The sequence below is a fragment of the Cuculus canorus genome, chromosome 9 (genome assembly GCF_017976375.1).
Source record: "Cuculus canorus isolate bCucCan1 chromosome 9, bCucCan1.pri, whole genome shotgun sequence".
Classification (NCBI taxonomy): Eukaryota; Metazoa; Chordata; class Aves; order Cuculiformes; family Cuculidae; genus Cuculus; species Cuculus canorus.
In genome coordinates, this window is record NC_071409.1 from 26311505 (window position 1) to 26330947 (window position 19443).

The 19443-nt window shown below is 52.9% G+C and overlaps 1 protein-coding gene across 2 annotated transcripts in view; it reads left to right on the forward strand.

Moving 5' to 3' along the window:
- The window catches only part of HDLBP (high density lipoprotein binding protein), a 40023-nt gene that overhangs the window by 2945 nt on the left and 17635 nt on the right, over positions 1-19443 (forward strand). Inside the window, exons 1-6 of one of the 2 annotated variants that reach the window (XM_054073879.1) lie at positions 10501-10581; positions 14664-14731; positions 15256-15368; positions 16213-16367; positions 16902-17117; positions 19139-19345. In XM_054073879.1, the coding sequence (XP_053929854.1) occupies positions 15293-15368; positions 16213-16367; positions 16902-17117; positions 19139-19345 (654 nt within the window). In that variant the 5' untranslated portion in view covers positions 10501-10581; positions 14664-14731; positions 15256-15292. Of the gene's footprint in view, positions 1-10500; positions 10582-14663; positions 14732-15255; positions 15369-16212; positions 16368-16901; positions 17118-19138; positions 19346-19443 lie in introns of those variants that run through there. The other variant, XM_009567710.2, reaches the window with a different exon arrangement.

Sequence of the window (19443 nt, forward strand, 5' to 3'; positions counted from 1 at the left end):
GGTGAGGTCTCCCCTCAGCCTCCTCTTTGCCAGGCTGAACAGCCCCGGGTCTCTCAGCCACCTCTTGTGTGACTTGTTATGATGAGGAAAGAGGTTTCCCCTGCATCTGGAATTGGATCTTACCGTTATTATTATGTTATGTAGCAGTAATTTGTGTAGGATCTGGGCAATTGTTCTCAGTCCAGTATCTTCCAGTTTACATCCAGCTGCTTCTGATACGGTATGGTCTGTGAGAAGAGAGGTCCATAACCTTGGATTCCATACCCATAATCAGTGGAAAGCCAGCCCAGACGTGCTGGCCTGGGCAGTTTACACCTTTGCAAAGGAGTTTTGTTGATTACGGCATTCCAACTGATATCTCCTTTCCCAAAACATCCTCTTCCCTTTGCTATGGAGCACGTTAAGCTGGTACAAATGCCCTTGGGATTGTGCCGCTGTGCAGGCGTGGGTGTCCGACTTGCGTCCTTGCTAGTCTAAGTCTTCCCCCTTCCAATTTAAAGCCATTCTTTGTATAAAATATAAGCCTACTCATATCTCAGTGTTAAATTCTTACCTTCATCTAGTCCAAAAAGCCTACTTGGTTCAATCTTGGTCACTTTGATTTGCGTCCATGCGTTCTTGTGCTGTGGGGAGGGCTGCCTGCGTCGCTTTGGGGGCTGCATTTACGTGCGTGTTTGGATAGAAGGAAGCGGTTGGGTTTCTGCGTGCTGTAGAGGGGAGAGAAACAGGATGGTGTGCTTGGGCTCCTAGCGGTGCTGTCTCTTCAGTGGCTCCTTTGTGGTTGCTGGACTTGAGAAGCAGGGTTTGGCCCCGGCAGGAGCAGTGCGTGGCCTTGGGAGCAGAGTCTGGAGCATCAGGGCAGTGGGGGTCTGGTGGCCGGGTGGTGCCAGGGCCAGCCACGGCTACAGCCATCCGCAGTGGCAACTGACAGGGTTCCAGAGGCAGCATGGAAGCGTGGCACCCGGCGAGGAGCTGTGGCCAGCTGGAGTCACAACAGAGGTGCTGGGAAAGCAGTGGACAGAGAAACCTGAGAGAAAAGACGGGCTGCAAAAGGCTGGGTGAGAGGAAATCGTAATGAGTTTGACTTCAGTGGAAAAACAGCACTGGAAAAAGGGAAGGAATTGGCCCAGTAGCTGTAAGACACCACAAAATGATGATTCACAGGAAAAGTTTTGCCTTGGAGATGACTGAATAGCACAGAAGCGTTCATGCGACCTTGCTGAGATTACTCTGTTCAATTTAATTGTGAAGTAAAATGGAATTTGATGCAGAATGTAAGCAGTGCAGGATTCTCTCATGCCCAGCAGCATGGCGTCTGGAACCATTTTTCAGCAGCAGTTGCATCATGGCTTCCAAAGATTTTTCACTGATAGAATCATAAAATCATGGGGTGGTTTGGGGTGGAAGGGACCTCAAAGCCCATCCAGTCCCACCCCTGCCATGGGCAGGGACACCTCCCACTGGATCAGGGGCTCCAAGCCCCATCCAACCTGGCCTGGAACCCCTCCAGGGATGGGGCAGCCACCACTGCTCTGGGTACCCTGGGCCAGGGCCTCCCCACCCTCATCATGCAGAATTTCTTCCTAGTGTCTAATCTAACTCTTCCCCCTTCCAATTTAAAGTCATTCCCCCTCATCCTATCACTCCAGGCCCTTGTAAAAGGTCCCTCTCCAGCTTCCCTGGAGCCCCTTTCAGCCCTTGAAGCTGCTCTGAGGTCTCCCCTGAGGCTTCTCTTCTCCAGGCTGAACAACCCCAACTCTCTCAGGCTGGCCTCATAGCAGAGGTGCTCCAGCCCTTGATTATCTTCGTGGCCTCCTCTGGACCTGTTCCAACAGCTCTATATCGTCCTTATGTTGGGGACTCCTGAACTGGCCACAGGGCTCCAGGTGGGCTCTGGCAGAGCTGAGGGGCAGAATCCCTTCCCTCACCCTGCTTTTTGCAGCCCAGGATATGGTTGGCCCTTTTGGGTGCAAGTCCACATTGCGCCCCTTTATAAGGTGATTGGGGTGAGACCGGCAACAATTTGGCTGTGAAAAGAAGTTTTAAGTGTAAAATAATATTTAGTGCAGCTAGTTCTACTCTCCGTTCTTGTGCACTCTGTTCCCAGCAGGCTGAGAGCTGGGAGGGAAGGCTGGCTGGGTTTTCACTGTCAGCTCAGATCAGCATGATGTGATTCTGTAACACACGAAGAGCCTTTTGCTTGGGCTGGTAGAGATTAGGAATTAGCGCCTGGCTGCCGATACGCTGAGCCCCTGTTGCATGTGCTATGAATAGGACAAAGGCAAGGCTGGGCTTAAATAACAAGGGTCCCAGCGTTGCTTCTGAATCAGTGCCTTTTCAGAGGAATTGAAGCCAAACTCAAGATTTAATTTTTTCAATTTTTAAATTGTTCCTTCCCTCTCCAAGCAAAGCGTCGCCTCTCTGCAATTTTCATTATTTTATTCTTTTGAAGTTGGTGTTTGTCACAACAGCTTTTCTGGGCTGTGTTATCAAGCTGCTTATTGTGACCGAAAGATAGAAATAAACAAAAAACATTACAGAACTGGAGAGGTTTGGGAAAATCTGGGGACGTGGGGGCTGGAACGTGGAGGAAAACATCCAGGAGCACATAGAAAGTTTACGAAGTGGAGCTCTGGAGTTCTCTTCAGTCTTCCTTAGCCAATAAACATCAGTAACTGAAGAATCATTTGTCAAGGAGCTGTGAACAGCCTTGCTGAGGCTTTTCCCTCCAATGCCAGTCTAAGCAAGATTTAAAAAAAAAACTCACCCCAAAATAAAACAGGCAAAAATTAATGTATATTTATAGTTTCCATGATGAAGTTGCAAATCGTCCCCCTGTTACCCTGAGAATTTTACACCGAGTTTGTCTCTTCTTTGTTTTCCATTTGCAATACGTATTTACCTAACAGAGTTTCTGTGGCAAAAAGCAGTGGTGGTCTGTGTGAACTGTCCTTAAATCCTGCCCTGCAAACCATCTGCCTGAGCATGGGAGGGTGCTGGGGAGCGAAGGAACTGGGCATGGACAAGGCGGAGCGAAGGGACTGGGCAGGGACCAGCTGGAGCGAAGGGACCAGGCAGCTTTGCATTCTCTCAATATTTGATGGTTACTGCGAGAAAGGGTGAGTGCAGGGTTTGCACGTCCGTTGCTGCTCTGAGCTATGTGCCCAGGTAGTTCCTGAGAACCGCTGGCAACACCTCGGAAAAACCCATAAACCCCTCCTGCCACGTGTTCATTTGACATTGCAATTGCCAAGGGAGCGGGAGCAGGAGCGCTGGAAAGGTAAACAACGGAACTCAGCCTGGCAGCCAAGGGAGGGCGAAGGGAAGGACATTGAGGGGCTGGAGTGTGTCTGGAAAACGGGAAGGGGCTGGGGAACAAGGTTATGAGAGGCAGCTGAGGGACCTGGGGCTGTTTGGCCTGGAGAAAAGGAGGCTGAGGGAAGACCTCATCGCTCTCTGCAGCTCCCGGAAAGGAGGTTGTGAGGAGGTGGGTGCTGGGCTCTGCTCCCAAGTGCCAGGCGATAGGATGAGAAGAAATGGCCTCAAGTTGCTCCAGGGCAGGTTCAGATTGGATATTGGGAAAAATTTCTTCATGGAAGGGGTTCTCAGGCTCTGGCAGAGGTTGCGCAGGGAGGGGCTAGAGTCCCCGTCCCTGGAGGGGTTTAAAAGGCAGGTAGATGAGGTGCTCAGGGATCTGGTTTAGTAGTGGACTGATTTATTAGTGGACAGGGATAGTTGGACTCGATCTCAAAGGTCTTTTCCAGCCAAATGATTCTGTGACTCTGTGAAAGGTCCCTTCTGGAGAGGAGACAGGCGATGGCGTGGGCTTTGTTTTGTGGTACCTCTGCAACCCTCCCATCTGCGGTCATTGGGATATTTCCCTGCAAGTGTCCGGGCAGGTTTTGGGAATGAGCTCTCAGCTACTCATATGTGAGAGGTGTTTGTGCGGTGCAGACTGAGCAGGGGCCGAGCTGCAATGCTGCACCAAGGGTGCCCAAGTGTGAGGAGCACGTGGAGGAAAAATCGTCTTCGGGTCAGCGCGAAGAGCCAAATGGAAATGAAAGGTTCTGAGTGCAAATAAGGAACGCTGTTTGCTGTCAGGACAGTCGGATACTGGAATAGGTTGCCAAGAAAGCCTGCACAGCTCTGCAGGCTTTCAAGACCTGACTGAGGAATGCCTTGAATGCCCTGGTCTGGCCCAGTCTCGAGCAAGAGTGTGGACTTGGGCCCCAGGACTTGGCCCCTCTGGCTGTCAGAGGTTGTGCTGCTGCTCTGTGCTAGTGCGGTTTCCCAGGCGGTATATCAGCAAACTTTTCCAAATCTCTCTTCCCAATCTTGAGTCAAGTCAGTGTTTTGCTTTACTGTGAAACTGTAAAGCAGCATGGAGAGGTACTTAATGTCACTTGTGTTTAAAAGTATACCTTTTCAAAGCGTTTATTAGCTCCCTGAGGCCAAGAACCTGAAATTTGCTTCTATTTTGAGAACCTTTTCAGTTCCTAAATTTGCTGATAACCGTCTCCGAAATACAAGTGGGGAATTCACCTCAGTCATTCTTGGTCTAAACGTTTTCCTCTCATTCCTTTTTGTCTTGGTTGTTTGAAATCCTGACTTATCCTGAAAGCTAAATTTGTGTTAAATAATCAGATTTCTCTCCCAATGTAAGTGGAAGGATGGACTCTGACCTGTGCTCTGTGCTTTCCTTTTGCTTTGCTTTTGGATTGATTTTATTAAACTGTCCATTGACTTTCTTCCTCGGCTCTGAAATGGCATTTGTTTTGTCACAGCATCTGGCATCCCGGGATCACAGAGTTCCGAACAACCTGAAATGAAATATTGAGTCTGCAGAGTAAACCAAGGGTGCTGTGCAGCCAGGGGATTCTGCCCCTCTGCTCTGCAAGACCCCACCTGGAGCCCTGTGTCCAGTTCTGGAATCCCCAACATAAGAAGGAGATGGAACTGTTGGAACGGGTCCAGAGGAGACCATGGGGTCTGGAGCATCTCTCCTGTGCGCACAGGCTGAGAGAGCTGGGAGTGTTTAGTCTGGGGAAGAGAAGGGTGAGGTGAGACCTTAGAGCAGCTCCAGTACTGAAAGGGGCTCCAAGAAAGATGGGGACAGGCTTTTTACCAAGAGCCTGGAGTGACAGGACTAGGGGGGATGGCTTTAAATTGGAAGGGGGAAGAGTTAGATTAGACATTAGGAAGATATTCTTCACGATGAGGGTGAGGAGGCCCTGGCACAGGGTGCCCAGAGAAGTCCTGGCTGCCCCATTCGTAGAGGTGTTCAAGGCCAGGCTGGATGGGGCTTGGAGCCCCTAGTCCAGTGGGAGGTGTCCCTGCCCATGGCAGGGGGTGGGACTGGCTTTAAGGTCTCTTCCAACCCAAACTATTCCATGATTTTGTGATTTTTTCCTACCTGCTGTGCTTGCTCCTTTTTATAGAGCACCCCGTGACAGTCTGGGGAGGGCAGTGTGTGTATTGTTTGCTCACTGACAATTGCATAATTTGATTGTCAGGGTGCCCAGGAAAGAAATAAGTCCTCTAGCAGTGCTTTTGGCCTGGGAGTCCTGCTGAGGTTGGTCACCGTCCTTCAGTGTTGGGTCAGCTCCTGCTTGTGCCAGAGAATCGCCCTGGATAAACAGTGCGGGTGTGCCAGGAGACAGGCGAGCGGTGCTGTGCTCCCCGAGGACTCTGTGTTTGTACCACCCAGGTCTCATGGGAGACAAACACACACAGTCGCTCATCCTCCTTCCACCTCCCTCCCTTCTCCACAACACAACTAAATGGCTGTAGTTGGGATTAACACTTGGGCTCGAGCAGACTTTTCTCTCTTTGCCATTTCTCTACTTGGGGATTTACAGCAGAGCTCGGCACCCGAGAGGCAGGATTTAGCCTACAGAATCATTGCTTCCTAGTACTGATGTCTGAATGGGGAAGAGAGGTTCCTGCCTTGCGTGTCTCTAGCAATTTCCTTCATCATAGCAGATAAAGAAGATCTGATCTTGAAGTCCCTATGGCATCACCAGCATGGACTCGTGTTCAGACATTTTGTAGAATCATGGAATAGTTTGGGTTGGAAAGTACCTTAAAGCCCATCCATTTCCACCCTCCTGCCATGGGCAGGGACACCTCCCACTGGATCAGGGGCTCCAAGGCCCATCCAACCTGGCCTGGAACCCCTCCAGGGATGGGGCAGCCACCACTGCTCTGGGCACCCGGGGCCAGGGCCTCCCCAATCTCACCATGAAGAAATTCCTCCTTATGTCCAGTCTAAATCTGCCCCTCTCCAGTTTATACCCAGTCCCCTTTATCCTGTCACTCCATGCCTTTGTAAAAAGCCCTTCCCCAGCTTTTTTGTTGGCCCCTTCAGGTACTGTGAGCTGCTCTAAGGTCTCTTATGATGAAACTTATTCCTTCTCTTAGTAGAAAGATTGATATGATTTCACTCTTGACTTCAATGTCATTTTCCTGTTGTTGGAAGATCCCGTGGCAAGCCATAGCGATAGCTTTGGAGCTTGGAGTCATCTTTTGCTTGCATTGGCTGAGAACCCTGGTTCTCTCTGGCATACAAGTGCCCTGCATCCTGAATCCTCTTCCACTTCTTTTTCTGGTGTGATTAAAGTATACCCCACCCTTTTTCCTTCATAGAATGGTTTCAGTTGGGAAATACCTTTAAGATCCTATAGCAGCCTTCCAGTGCTGAAAGGGGCTCCAGGAAAGCTGGGGAGGGGCTTTTTACACAGGCCTGGAGTGAAAGGACAAGAGGGAATGGCTTTAAATTGGAAGAGGGAAGATTTAAATTAGACATTAGGAAGAACTTCTTCGTGATGAGGGTGGGGAGGCCCTGGTCCAGGTTGCCCAGAGCAGTTGTGGCTGTCCCATCCCTGGAGCGGTTCCAGGCCAGGTTGGATGGGGCTTGGAGCCCCTGATCCAGTGGGAGGTGTCCCTGCCCATGGCAGGGGGTGGGACTGGATGGGTTTTGAGGTCCCTTCCAGCACATTCCATGATTCTATGATCATGGAGTCCAACCACTGATCAAGCCCTCATGGCACTTATGAGGGATGTGCTGAGACATGCTTTGAGGGGCAGTTCTCCTGTGGTCTTCTCTGACTTCAGTGTGTGGGATGAGCACAAAGAGGGTGCTGATTTGTACAGTTTTAGAAATCTGGAGTTGTGTTTAACAGGAAATAAAGTCACAGCACGTGCTTTTTGGAGCATAACTTGAGTTGCTTTCCCAATAAGGCGTGCAGTTTCTGGCAGGGAAAATAGAGATCTCTTATAATGGAAAAAGAGAGCAGGCTAGAAGAAATCCTCTGCAGAATCCTAGCTCAGCTGAGGACCAGGAAAGACCAACCTTTTTGTGGTCCTTGCTCCAGCAGTTTAAGGAGCTGCAAGTTTCCTCTCCCTTCCCTGGGAGTCCTGGGGTGGGATGACTGTGGAAAGCTTAACTTCCGCCTTTGCTTTCACACTGGTGAACACGTGTTCCCCAAAACCAACGCCCAGACCTCTGCTGTGTGAGTTTTATCTGTGTAGGATTTATACTTTCGCTGGTGTCCCATTTCTGTCCTCCCTATGCCCGGTGATAGGAGCTGCCAGTTGGATAAGCCATAGAAACCACGTATTGCCCAACCCTTCACCCTGTCAGTTGGTGCTCTCCTTGGGAGGCTTCCTTTCCAGTTGTTCTCCCATGTGGTGAAACCAGGGTGTTTTCTAATGCTGCCAGGCTCTGGGGTGCTGGAGAGAGAGGGGTAAGTTGGTGTCTGCCCAGGGACTGGGTCCCTCCTTCTGTCTCCTGCCAGAAATTCCTATTTCTGGCTCATAGAGGAGCCATTTTACACACATCTCCATGACAAGCATCCTTTTTCCATATGAAATTGCACCTGTGGGCTGGTAGCCAGAGCAGGCACCAGGGAGCCCTTGCTGAGCATTCTGTGCCTGTACCCCGTTGTGTCGTTGAAGAGGAGGGACAGGGTGCGATGTGGCTCACCCATGCTCTGGCAGGACCAGTGGCAGCTTGAAATTGACCTCCTAGTACCACCCTCTAAGTGTGCCTTTGTCCATCCATAGGATGCTTCTATCCTTATGGAATGTGGGAGGAAAGGTCAGCTCTGCCCCCACTGCCATTGTGCCCTGTGGAAAGTCTTCCTCTAAGGAGAACAGCCTTTGAAGGTGGCACACAGCGAGATAGTCTAGACCTTCCAGTACCTTCTGGGCCACCTGAACCCACAAATAAAGGCAGAGCCGCAGAAATGGGTGGGGAAGATTCCCTCAAACAGTCCTGGAGATGAAGCTGTGATAAAAGCCAGAAGCAGATTGTGTCCTTGCAACCCTAGCACTCTGCACTCTGTAGAGCCAGAGAGGGGCCTGCAATTGTCCCGTAGGCCCAGGGTGGCACATCCCCATGGAACCAGGGCCTCCGCTGAACCAGATGACGAGCTAGAAGGGAGGGAGTGTTTCAGGAAGGTGCTCCGGGCTGGGGTTGTGCTGTGCCTCTGGGCCCTCAGCACTGGGGATCATAGTGCTTATCCATATCGGAGTTAATTGGACACTGTGAAGGGAGAGCAGTGAGAGGAGGCTGCTTGCTTTGCCCCGGAGAGTTAAACACGGGGGAGTGAGAGCACAAGAAAAGCATTGCGCACCTTGAGCAAGGTTCATTGCTGGGCTCCAAGTCCCAGAAGACAACTCCCCCGCGCTCCCAGCTGCTGCCTGGGAGCAAAGCGTCCCAAGTTGGGTGGTGCTGCTGTTTGCCCAGGTCCCTGAAGCTCTGCTTTGGCATGAGCCCCGTCTCTGCTCGCCGGTGCCGTGCAGGGTGCTGCTGGAGTGCACAGCCCGGACGTTTTTGTCGGAGGCACCCGAGCAAGCTCTTGGAGCGTCTGTGACGTGGCAGCAGTGGCGGCCGCCTCTCCGTGCGGCAGCCCGCGTCCTCGCAGAGCCCAGCAGGCTCTGAGAGGCCAGGGCAGGGGAGATGGATCATTGCGGTGCTTGGCCAGGGTGTCAGCTTTTGATGGCCTCTCTCCTCCTCCATTTAGTGTGCTTCCCGATTTCAACCCCCAGAGTATTTTTATTTACAGTGATAAATTGTTTGTGTCAAAAAGTTCAAGTGCTCTAATGACGTCCTCCCAGCTGCAGCATTAAGAAAGGAAACAGAGAAACCTCCTGCTCTTGTTTGATAATACAATTGTAATTTTACTTAAAGCTAAATACCATCTGTGTTTCCATAAATACCACACATGAATATCTATAAAAATTACTGCATGTAATCAAAAGCAGTTATTCCAAAGACCTCAGATTTTTGCAGTCAGTGCTCCACAAAGCAGGGCTTTGCGTTTTGTTTGCGTTTAGTTCGCCAGGGTCTGGGAGAGTGCAGGGCGTGAATGAGAAAACCAGTCACCAAATCGAAGTTAGGAATGATGAGGAAAATTAATCCTATGTAGGAAAATGGACAGAGGCTGAGCTGATGCAAGCATCAGTTCAAATTCCATGTATTTTTTACACTGATGTGAACACACACACACCCCCTCCCCCCCACTGGTTCCCTGAGGGTTCGGGGCTAATAATTAAAAACATCTATATTGCACAAACTGTTACAAACATCCTCTGTGCAGGAAGGAGGGCTTGCCTTTCCCTTCCTGTGCTCTTTCTCCCTTTCCCCATTAGGAACTGCCATGAGGAGAGGGGTTCAGGGGGCGTTATTGTTATAAATCATGCTCCTACCTTGCCCCTTCTCCTCGTGTGGCCTCCTGGGGCCTTCTCCCTCCAGGCTCCCTCCCCTTCCAGGCTCCTGCTCCTTCCAGGCTCCCTCTCTTCCCCCCCTTCCACACTTCTTCCCCTTCCAGGCTCCCTCTTGCTCCTGGCTCCCTCTCCTTCCTTCCTCCCTTTTCCTCTCCCTCCCGGCTCTCCCTCTCTTTTTTCCCCCCTTTCCCTTCCCTTCCAGGCTCCTGCTCCTTCCTGGCTTGCTCTCTTTCTCGCTCCAGGCTCCCTCTCCTTCCACTCTCCCTCCTCTTCCAGGCTCCTGCTCCTTCCACTCTCCTTGTCATTCCAGGTTTCCTGTGCCTCTCCCTCCAGGCTCCTTCTCCCTCTCCTTTTCCAGGCTCCCTGTCTCTCCTGGCTCCCTCTCCTTCCTCACTTTCCCTGTCCCTCCTGGCTCTCGCTCTCCTCTTCCCTCTCCTTCCAGGCTCCTGCTCTTTCCTGGCTTGCTCTCTTTCTCCATCCAGGCTCCTGCTCCTTCCCCCTCCAGGCTCTCCCGCTCCTTCCACTCTCTTTCTCCCTCCAGGTTCCCTCTCCCCCTCCTCCCTCCAGGCTCTTTCTCCTTCCCCTTCCAGGCTCCTGCTCCCTCCTGGCTCGCTCCCTTTCTCCCTCCAGGCTTCCTCTCCTTCCCCTCTTTCTCCTTCCAGGCTCCCTTTCCCTCTCCTCCTCCTCTCTCCAGGTTCCCTCTCCCGGCTACCTCTCCTTCCTCGCTGTCCCTCGGTGCCCCCTGTGCGGGGGGCGGGCGGCGCTGACGTGCGCGCCGGGGATTGGCGGCGCCGCTCTATATGTGCGGCGGGGCGGTGCGCGCAGCTCTCCCGGCAGAGCGGACCGACCGGAGTGAGTCACGGGCAGCGGGCGGGACGGGGGGCGGCGGGGAGCGGGGCGGGGGCCGTACCCGAGACCCCCTCCCGCCACGGTGCCCAGGCCCCGCTCTCGGTGCCCCCTCGCTGTGCCCCAGCCCCGCTCAGACCCCGCTCTCGGTGCCCCCTCGCCGTGCCCCGGCCTCGCTCAGACTCTGCTCCCGGTGCCCCCTCGCCGTGCCCCGGCCCCGCTCAGACTCTGCTCCCGGTGCCCCCTCACCGTGCCCCGGCCGCGCTCTGGCCTCGCTACCGGTGCTCCCCCCTTCTCGCCGTGTCCTGCTCCCCGCTCTGGCCTCGCTACCGGCGCTCCCCCCGCCTCGCCGTGTCCCGGCCCCGCTCTGGCCTCGCTACCGGTGCCCCCATTCCCCCCGACGGCTGTGACCCCGCTCCCGATGCCCCCTTTCCCCTCCACTGGTGCCCCCGGCCCCCCCTCTCTCCGTGCCCCCTTTCCCTCCCTCGGCTTCACTCCCGGTGTCTCCCGCTGCTACGCTACCGGTGCCCCCCTTGCTCTCGCCCTCCCCCCTAGCCGTGCCCCGGCACCGCTACCGGCAGGCGCTGCCCCCGCCCCGCCGTGCTCCGGCTCCCGGTGCCCTCTCCGAGCCCGGTGTCCCCCCCCCCCCCGCTCCGGTGACAGCGCGGCCCGGTCCCTTTAAGGGCGCCGCCCCGCCCCGCGCCGCCCCGCCCGGTGCCGGCAGTGCTGAGCTGGCGCTGCACCCCCACCCCGGCCCCGCCGAGCCCGGCCGGGGCAGCGCAGCCACCGGGTCCCTCTCCGGGCCCGGCCGCGTCCCTCAGCGCCTGCCGAGGAGATCCCCGCGGGCTTCTCCGCTTCCCGGCCGCTTCTTTCAGTTCCCCGCACCCGCCCCGAAACTTAAACGCTGAGCGCGAGCCTTTTATCTTGTTACTCGGCATTAACCACCGAACCCGGTTTTCTCGCGGTGTCCCAGTGTAAAACGGGTGTATTTACCCCTTCACCAGGAGCTTTTCCCCCCTCTGCAGTCCGAGCGGTTCACACCAGAGCTCGTAAAGTTGTTCCTGTTCAAAGTGTGGCCAGCAGGGAGGGAGGGGATTCTGTCCCCCTGCTCCGCTCTGAGACCCTGCCTGCAGCCCTGTGTCCAGTTCTGGAATCTCCAGTATAAGAAGGAGATGGAACTGTTGGAACGGGTCCAGAGGAGGCCACGGAGATGATCCCAGGGCTGGAGCAGCTCTGCTGTGAGGACAGGCTGAGAGAGTTGGGGGTTCTTCAGCCTGGAGAAGAGAGGGCCTCTGGGGAGACCTTGCAGTACTGAAAGAGGCTCCAGGAAAGCTGGGGAGCGGCTCTGGATCAGGAGTGCAGGGAGAGGACAGGGGGAATGTTTTTCAGCTGAAAGAGGGGAGATTGAGATGAGGTCTTAGGGAGAAATGTTTTGCTGTGAGGGTGGGGAGGCCCTGGCCCAGGGTGCCCAGAGCAGTGGTGGCTGCCCCATCCCTGGAGGGGTTCCAGGCCAGGTTGGATGGGGCTTGGAGCCCCTGATCCAGTGGGAGGTGTCCCTGCCCATGGCAGGGGTGGGACTGGATGGGCTTTGAGGTCCCTTCCAACCCAACCCATTCCATGATTCTGTGGAAGCGTTTTCACCCATGACCGCTCTATCCTCTGAGAGCTGTCCCTGCCCTGCGCAGTGTCCCCAGCCACCCAGCCCTGTTGCCATGTGCCGCCCTGGCTGCGTTTCCATGATTAACACAGTGCTAACATCTTTTTAACTACTGTTTAAATTGCGATCCCTGGTGTTTCTACCCCCAAGTACAGACCGTACGGGCAGTGTAACTCATGGCTTTGCTTTTGTTTCTCTTCATGCAAGCGTTTCCCTTGTGGTTAGGTCTGGGCCTTGCTGGAGGTTATTTTTAGGATGATTTCATTCTCTTTATTTGAAGCGTGTTCTAAACTTCTGAAACTTGTAGCCAGCGCTACACATGGGTATAAACGAGGCGGTTTCAAACCTGTTGACCCAGTCAGCCACACGCTAGCATGACGTAGCTGTAGCCTTAGTTTCAAAACCTAAAGTGGGAAGTCGAGGAGCTGTGAGCTTCAAATGCCGTGCCTGGTTTTGACGTTATGTTTAAAATACCATTCTGATGGCCACCTCCGATTTTGGCCAGAGATGAATCCCTGAGGCCTACAATATCCCAGATAGTTTAGGGTTGTTGGAGACGAAGAGCGTTTGTTCTTAGCTCGCTGTACGGGTGACAAAGCAGAAATTCATATGGATAAACCCTGCCCTTAGAATTTTCTTTGACTGCCCATCTCTTCTCTGAGATGGAGGCTGTGAGGAAGATCTCCAGCTGGTGTGGATGCAGTGAAACCAACAGCTGTGCCTCGAAGTCCTGCCTTGCAGGCAGGCGCTATTTTGAGTGTTGCACCTTCACTTCTCATCCTGTAAAGAGCAGAGCACGTGCAAGACAAGCCAGGTGGTGCTTTCCTGAGAAGAGAGAGCTTTTAGTGCACCCATGGTGTTAGAAAGGCTCTAGCCAGACCTTGGCAGCTGTTTGTGATGTCTAGGATGCTCCTCGCTCCTGCCCTGCTTCCTCTTTGCAGCTTGCTGTGAGGTGCTGGCACCCTTGATCGTGACCCGATGGCCGAACCTGCAGGCCTTGCTGAAATAGTCTGGAATAGTGCTGTGCCGCTAATGTGCTTCCTTTGGTTCTGCGGTGGCTTAAGCCGCACAGCCGTGTCCTGTGGACACGTAACCATGGGCAGCCAGGAGAATTCGAAATTTCTCCGAGATCAGATTTCTAGCCACCCTTTCGTGCACTAGCCGAGGCCGCACTGAGTTTCTGTGCACTGCAGCCGTGGTGCTTCTGTCCGGTTAGCCGCTGCCTTGCCTTGTCGTAGCAGATCATTACAGGATTATTTGCACCATTGGCTCTGTTGCTTTGATAGCACAGGTGCTGTTGCCTGATCAGAGGTGTTGGAGTCGGGGTGCAGCGAGGCGCAGGTTGGGCCTGTACAGTCCCGTTGTGTTGCTGTGCTCCTTGTCCTTCCCTTCTTTCCTTCTGCTGCTATCACCTTCCCTTGCTGTGCCACAACGTAAACGTGATGTGAGACGCCACGTCAGCGGTGCTGTGGTTTTGGGAGCCTTTCCTGGCACATGGGAAGGTTGGAAACGGCAACTGTTGGTTTGCGTTTGCTGTTCGAAGAAGGCTCAAGCAGTGCTGCGGAGTTTGTGTAGGAGAGGGGCCTCGTGTCCCGTGGCAGAGGTGCAGGGTTTCAGGGGAGCACAAGCCCTGCTGGAGCACACGTAGCTGCTTTGGAGGGGTCCAAGTGTCCTACGTCTGCTTTTACATTGTTACGTGAATTCCTAAGCAGGCTGTCAATAAATCTGCAGATGCAGGAGATGTAAAGCTCCCACCAACACTATGGGGTTTTCCCTGTTTCCATCTCGTGTCAACGTTTAAAATAGTCCACGTAAATCAGTGTGGGGTTTGTCCTTCTGACTTGCAGCCTTAGGCCTGGAGACAGATTTCAGTGCTCTGTGCATGATCTTATTACAATAAAAACTGCAGCGGTGAACTGGCCGGCAGCTGTGTGCGCGGACGGCCCCAAGTCTGTGAGGACATCTGTGTTGATTCACCCAGGCTCCACTGAACTGCATTCCTAACTGCTGACTGACGGTAGCAGGGCTGGCAGGTTTTCAGGTTGCTGCTCTCCTCTGACGAGAAGTTGATGCTCTTGCAACCCTGAAATTTCACGTCTGTCTTGCACATCTGTTAATAATTGCCTGTATTTTTTGCGTGATACTGAGTGACTGCTCTTGTAGCCGGCGTGATGAAAGAGTGGCTACCCAGGCTTCCTGCTGTGAGTTTAAAGTCAGCAGTGGTGTTGCCTGTAGCTCTAGTAAAACGTGACAGGTAAAGCGTGGCGAGATGTGACTTGGTAAGAGAACGTTTTGGATAGGGTGCAAGTTTGGAACACAGGATTGGCAGTGCTCTTGTGAAAGCTACAGTTACGGGGGTGTCATGTTTTCCTGTTGTCTTGGAGCAGTCGCATAAATACTGTTCTCTTTTTTTTTTTTTTCTTCTCTAAAGCAAAAGCTGGCAGGCTGACAGACGGGCAGCGTACAGGACGGACTCTCTGGCTACTGACCATTTAGCTGGTAAGTGCTTGTTTTGGGAGAGCCAAAGTTCTTCCTGCTGCTGCCCTTGCTTATCGGAGCAGCTTTCTGAGCATGCCCCTAAGTCAGTGGGATGTCAGGCATCTCAGGAAGTCTTTTCTATGAAGAGACAGCCCTTTCTGTTTCCTCTCCAGGGTCACACAGTGGTCTTGGACGGGCTCTCCAGACCTTCAGATACTCGTTTAAATTACACCATTAATAAATGATAAATTAATTAGTATATGCTTTAACAACTTCTGGTGTCCCTCTTTCCAGTGACTTTCTTAGGTTGCCTATCCTGTGCCTTCTTAATGACCTCTGGTTCTGGTGACCACTGTGCAGTGAGGAAATACCCCCCTGAATTCCTGTCTGGTTCAGCAGGAGAACCGGGCAGCTGACTGGCACTGTGGGTGCTTTTCCAGATGCTGATTGGAAGCACACTTTAACACGTGCTTTGTCTTCCTGGAGTGACTTTTATGCATCTGGAATGGCGTTGGTAACAGCGCTGCCACCTCTGTCTCTTGCAGTGGCATACCCGGATTGTGTGTGGGTGGGAAGTCGACAATGAGCTCCGTGGCAGTTTTGACCCAGGAGAGCTTCGCTGAACACCGCAGCGGCCTGGCTCAGCAGCAGGTGAAAGGTAAGAACACACAGCTGAGCCTCTAAATACAGACTACGCAAGAGACATTCCTTACTACATCCAGTTCCCCACAAGTGTGTAAACATGGCATTCTCCATTCTGAGACTGATGGCCACCAGGCTCTGGCTTTGCCCCATCGGCAGCCCAGCGGTGGTGCTACGCAGTGCAGAGCCAGGAGGAGGCAGCCCGCTGATCGCTGTAGGGATCTGGCTGGCTCTGCTGTGAGCCATGGGATGGGGCATCTGGGCTATGGGAGAGCCTCGTAAGGTTGGTGTGCTGGGCTGTCCTGTCCTTCCTTTGCTCTGCACAGTGCTGGAGAAAGTTGGTATGACTGTATTAACCAACTCACTGATGAGTTTTGGCACCCATCCTCCAGCTGCGAGCCCAGTGCACAATGAGTCAAACACACAGTACAGGCTTTCTCTGCACTCTGTCCTAACTCTAGTGCTCCTTTCCACCTGGGTGTAAGTTTGTCTCATCCCCTGCCCACCTTCAGCCTTGCTCTGTTACTTCCAATTCTTCTCAGCCTGTTCTCCCCTAGATAAATCCCTCCTGACAAAGTAGTAATGTGCTGTTCGCTGCCACCATTCACTTGCTCCTTCACTTCCTGCGTCGGCAGTGCCTGCTCAGACAGGGCTGGTTGTTCATGGCATCTCCTGCGGTCTGCGCTCTGGTGGGTCGTGCTCCAGACTTGGCTGTTTCACGTAACTGTCACAGGATTAATAGTAGCGCATAAGTCATTTGCTCTCTGTTGCCACTGGTGCCTGAATACATTTGCACTGCCTATGGATAGGGGCATTTCTGCTGGGAGGGCATTTCATTTACTCTGTTTGCTTCATCCCAGTTACAGCTTTAAACTCGGAAGAAGAGAATGATCCTCCGACGTACAAGGAAGCCTTCCCTCCGCTCCCTGAGAAAGCACCATGTTTGGAAGCATCCCAGGAACCTGCTGGGCCCTGGAGCAAAATCCGACCGATAAAGGCTTCTGTCATCACTCAGGTTGGTGGGAGTGGCTGTCCTATCTCCCTCCTGTTCCCCCCTCCAAAAAGTAGGTGAAGCGAGGCTTTCCCTGGACATTGAAATCCCTGGGGTGTCAGATTGACAGCTTCTTTGCCTTACTTTCCCCTGGGGCACGAGGGGGACTGCAGCCGTGAGCTAGAGCTGCTCTGGAGAGGAGGGATTTGTTGGAAAACTGTCCAGAAAAAGCTCTGCACCCCTGTTCCACAAATAGCTGGAACAGGCCCGAAGGGAGGATTACAGAATTGAAGGAGTGAGCGCTAATCCATTAAAGTATTCCCCCCATGGCTTGGCCCTCTTGCCTGCTGGATGTACTTTAGGAAGACACCTAGCGTGGGACAGGCCACCTACTGCCATGCGCTCACATCTGCCCTGGTGGCCACTGGGGTCTCCACTAGAAAGGCGTAAACTTGCCATGCCAGTAAAGTCCTGGATTGGCAATGGGAGAGGGAGCCCCAGCAGTCAGAAGCGTTACTGACTGTTCACTGTGCCCTTCTCTGTCCTATGGCTGAGCAGGTGTTCCATGTGCCACTGGAGGAGAGGAAATACAAGGACATGAATCAGTTTGGAGAGGGCGAGCAGGCCAAGATCTGCCTTGACATCATGCAGAAGACGGGGGCTCACCTGGAGCTGTCTCTCGCAAAAGACCAGGGTCTTTCCATCATGGTCTCTGGCAAGCTGGAAGCAGTCATGAAGGCTCGGAAGGAGATTGTCGCTCGGCTGCAGACTCAGGTGAGGGCATCTAACTGTTCCTCACCTCATCTTTGCTCTTGCCCAAGACTCACAAATGCTTTGAGACCTTTGGGTGTGTGTGCTTATAGGCCGAAGAGGTGTTATTAGATGACTAATTCAGCTTTGCCATATATTTTCCAAGTGCACAGTTGGTAATTGGGGTTGCAAATGAGGCTTAAAATAGGGTTCAAAGCTAATTACAGGCCATAGTGTTGCTTAAAGGGTGGAGTCTGCAATCTCTGAACACTTGAATTGCAAACAGTGACTTTGTGCAGAGGTGCTGGAGGGATGTAGGCCCCTCACACAAAACCAGTGATGTGTGAAAATGGGACTGTGCTTCCTCCGACATCCTTCGGAGGAGAATGTGGAGGTATGGGAGAAAGAAAAGTAGAGGAGAAGAAGTCCTGCTGAAAGCTTCAGGTCAGGGTTCTAGGTCGTGTAACTCAAGCCATGCTGGTTAGGAGCCGTAACCCCATTGTTTCCATTGCTTCTCCTTTCAATCCTCTAGGTTTTGATTTCTTTCCTTCAGATTCTTGAGTTCATGATCAAGATGGTCATTCTTCTTGGGGTCTGTCACAACCAGGCATCACAGTGTGTTTCAAAGTGTACCATGGAAGGTAACGAGTGCAATCACTAATACCAGTGCTGTGCAGCCTGTGTGTCATCCGCTGCCAGAGGGAAACAAAAGGGACAAGCTCTACATCATGTGCACCAGAAAAAATAGTTCAGGTGGTGCTGCGGCAGGTCTGTGGCACACTGTCCTCAAATATGCCTCCCACTGGCCTGGCCTGGGTCTGAAAGCTGTGGCTGGATTCTGGCTTCTCCCAGACTTGGCTGGTTTCAAGACAGGGACACAGACTTGAAGAGTCACACCAAGGGATCTTTGTTTGATTTTTTTTTTACCAGTGTAGCTTGAAGTTTAAGTGTCAATTAGAATCATAGAATCATGGAATGGTTTGGGTTGGAAGGAACCTTGAAGCCCATCCGGATCCACTCCCTGCTATGGGCAGGGACGCCTTCCACTGGACCAGGGGCTCCAAGCCCCATCCAACCTGGCCTGGAACCCCTCCAGGGATGGGGCAGCCACCACTGCTCTGGGCAACCTGGGCCAGGGCTTCCCCACCCTCATCAGGAAGAATTATCTTCCTAATGTCTAATTTAAATCTTCCCCCTTCCAATTTAAAGCCTTTCCCCCTCATCCTGTCACTCCAGGCCCTTGTAAAAGGTCCCTCCCCAGCTTTCCTGGAGCCCCTTTCAGCACTGCTCTAAGGTCTCCCTGCAGCCTTCTCTTCTCCAGGCTGAACAACCCAGAGAAGAGATTAGTAGTTACATATTCACGGGAATTAAAAGCGTGGTAGCAATCATAAGCTGCCAAGTCAGGAAAAGCTCAGTGAGAAGGGAAGAAGTCAGGAACCCCTCCTAGAAGCCAGCCTGTTAATGGTAGACTGAGAGAAGCTCTTGGGAGCCCTTTTCCAAGAGGAGCCTTCTAGAAGCAGACCCAGGAGCCGCTTCTGCTACGTTGAAGACACCTTAGCACTCAGTAGTGGTAAGCATCTCCCAGCTGTCTGCCTGCTGGAATAGGTTTCTGGTGTTGAATTTCTGTTTCCTAGGAGTCAGACTGTGTCTCGTGCTCTGTAGCCTTGGCAGCAGATGTCAGAGTTCAAATAAACTCCACCCATGAGACATCATCTCCCTTGGTGTCTGGTACTGCTCCAGTGTCTTACACTGGAGAATTAGGTGCCTTCTCATCTGTGGCTAAAGGCCTTTGCTAATTCACGGTGCTGCTGCTGTGCAAACAAGGGGTTTGAGGGAAATGTGGGGTTTAGACTCCTGGTATACACGTGCCATAGGTCAGCTGCTCTGGTACTGTATGAGCACTTGAACAGAATGTGCTGGGAAGGCGTGTTTGCTCCTCAGTGGTACTGCTAAGCAGCATCTAACTTGCTTTCCTTGGCTCTGTTCCCGTGGATCTGCCAGTGCAGGGCAAGGGTTCTCACAGATGCTTGGTTCCTGTGTTGCAGGCTTCAGCGACAGTTGCCATCCCCAAGGAACACCACCGTTTTGTCATTGGAAAGAATGGTGAGAAGCTGCAGGACCTGGAGCTCAAAACTGCAACCAAAATCCAGATCCCCCGCCCGGATGACCCCAGCAACCAGATCAAGATCACCGGCACTAAGGAAGGGATTGAGAAGGCCCGGCACGAGATCCTGCTTATCTCTGCTGAGCAGGTACTCCAATACTGTGATCTTTCTCGTGCCATGAGATGGTTTTCCTTATCACGTGAGATGTTTGTAGCCACCATGGCCACAGCTAGTGGCTAATATGT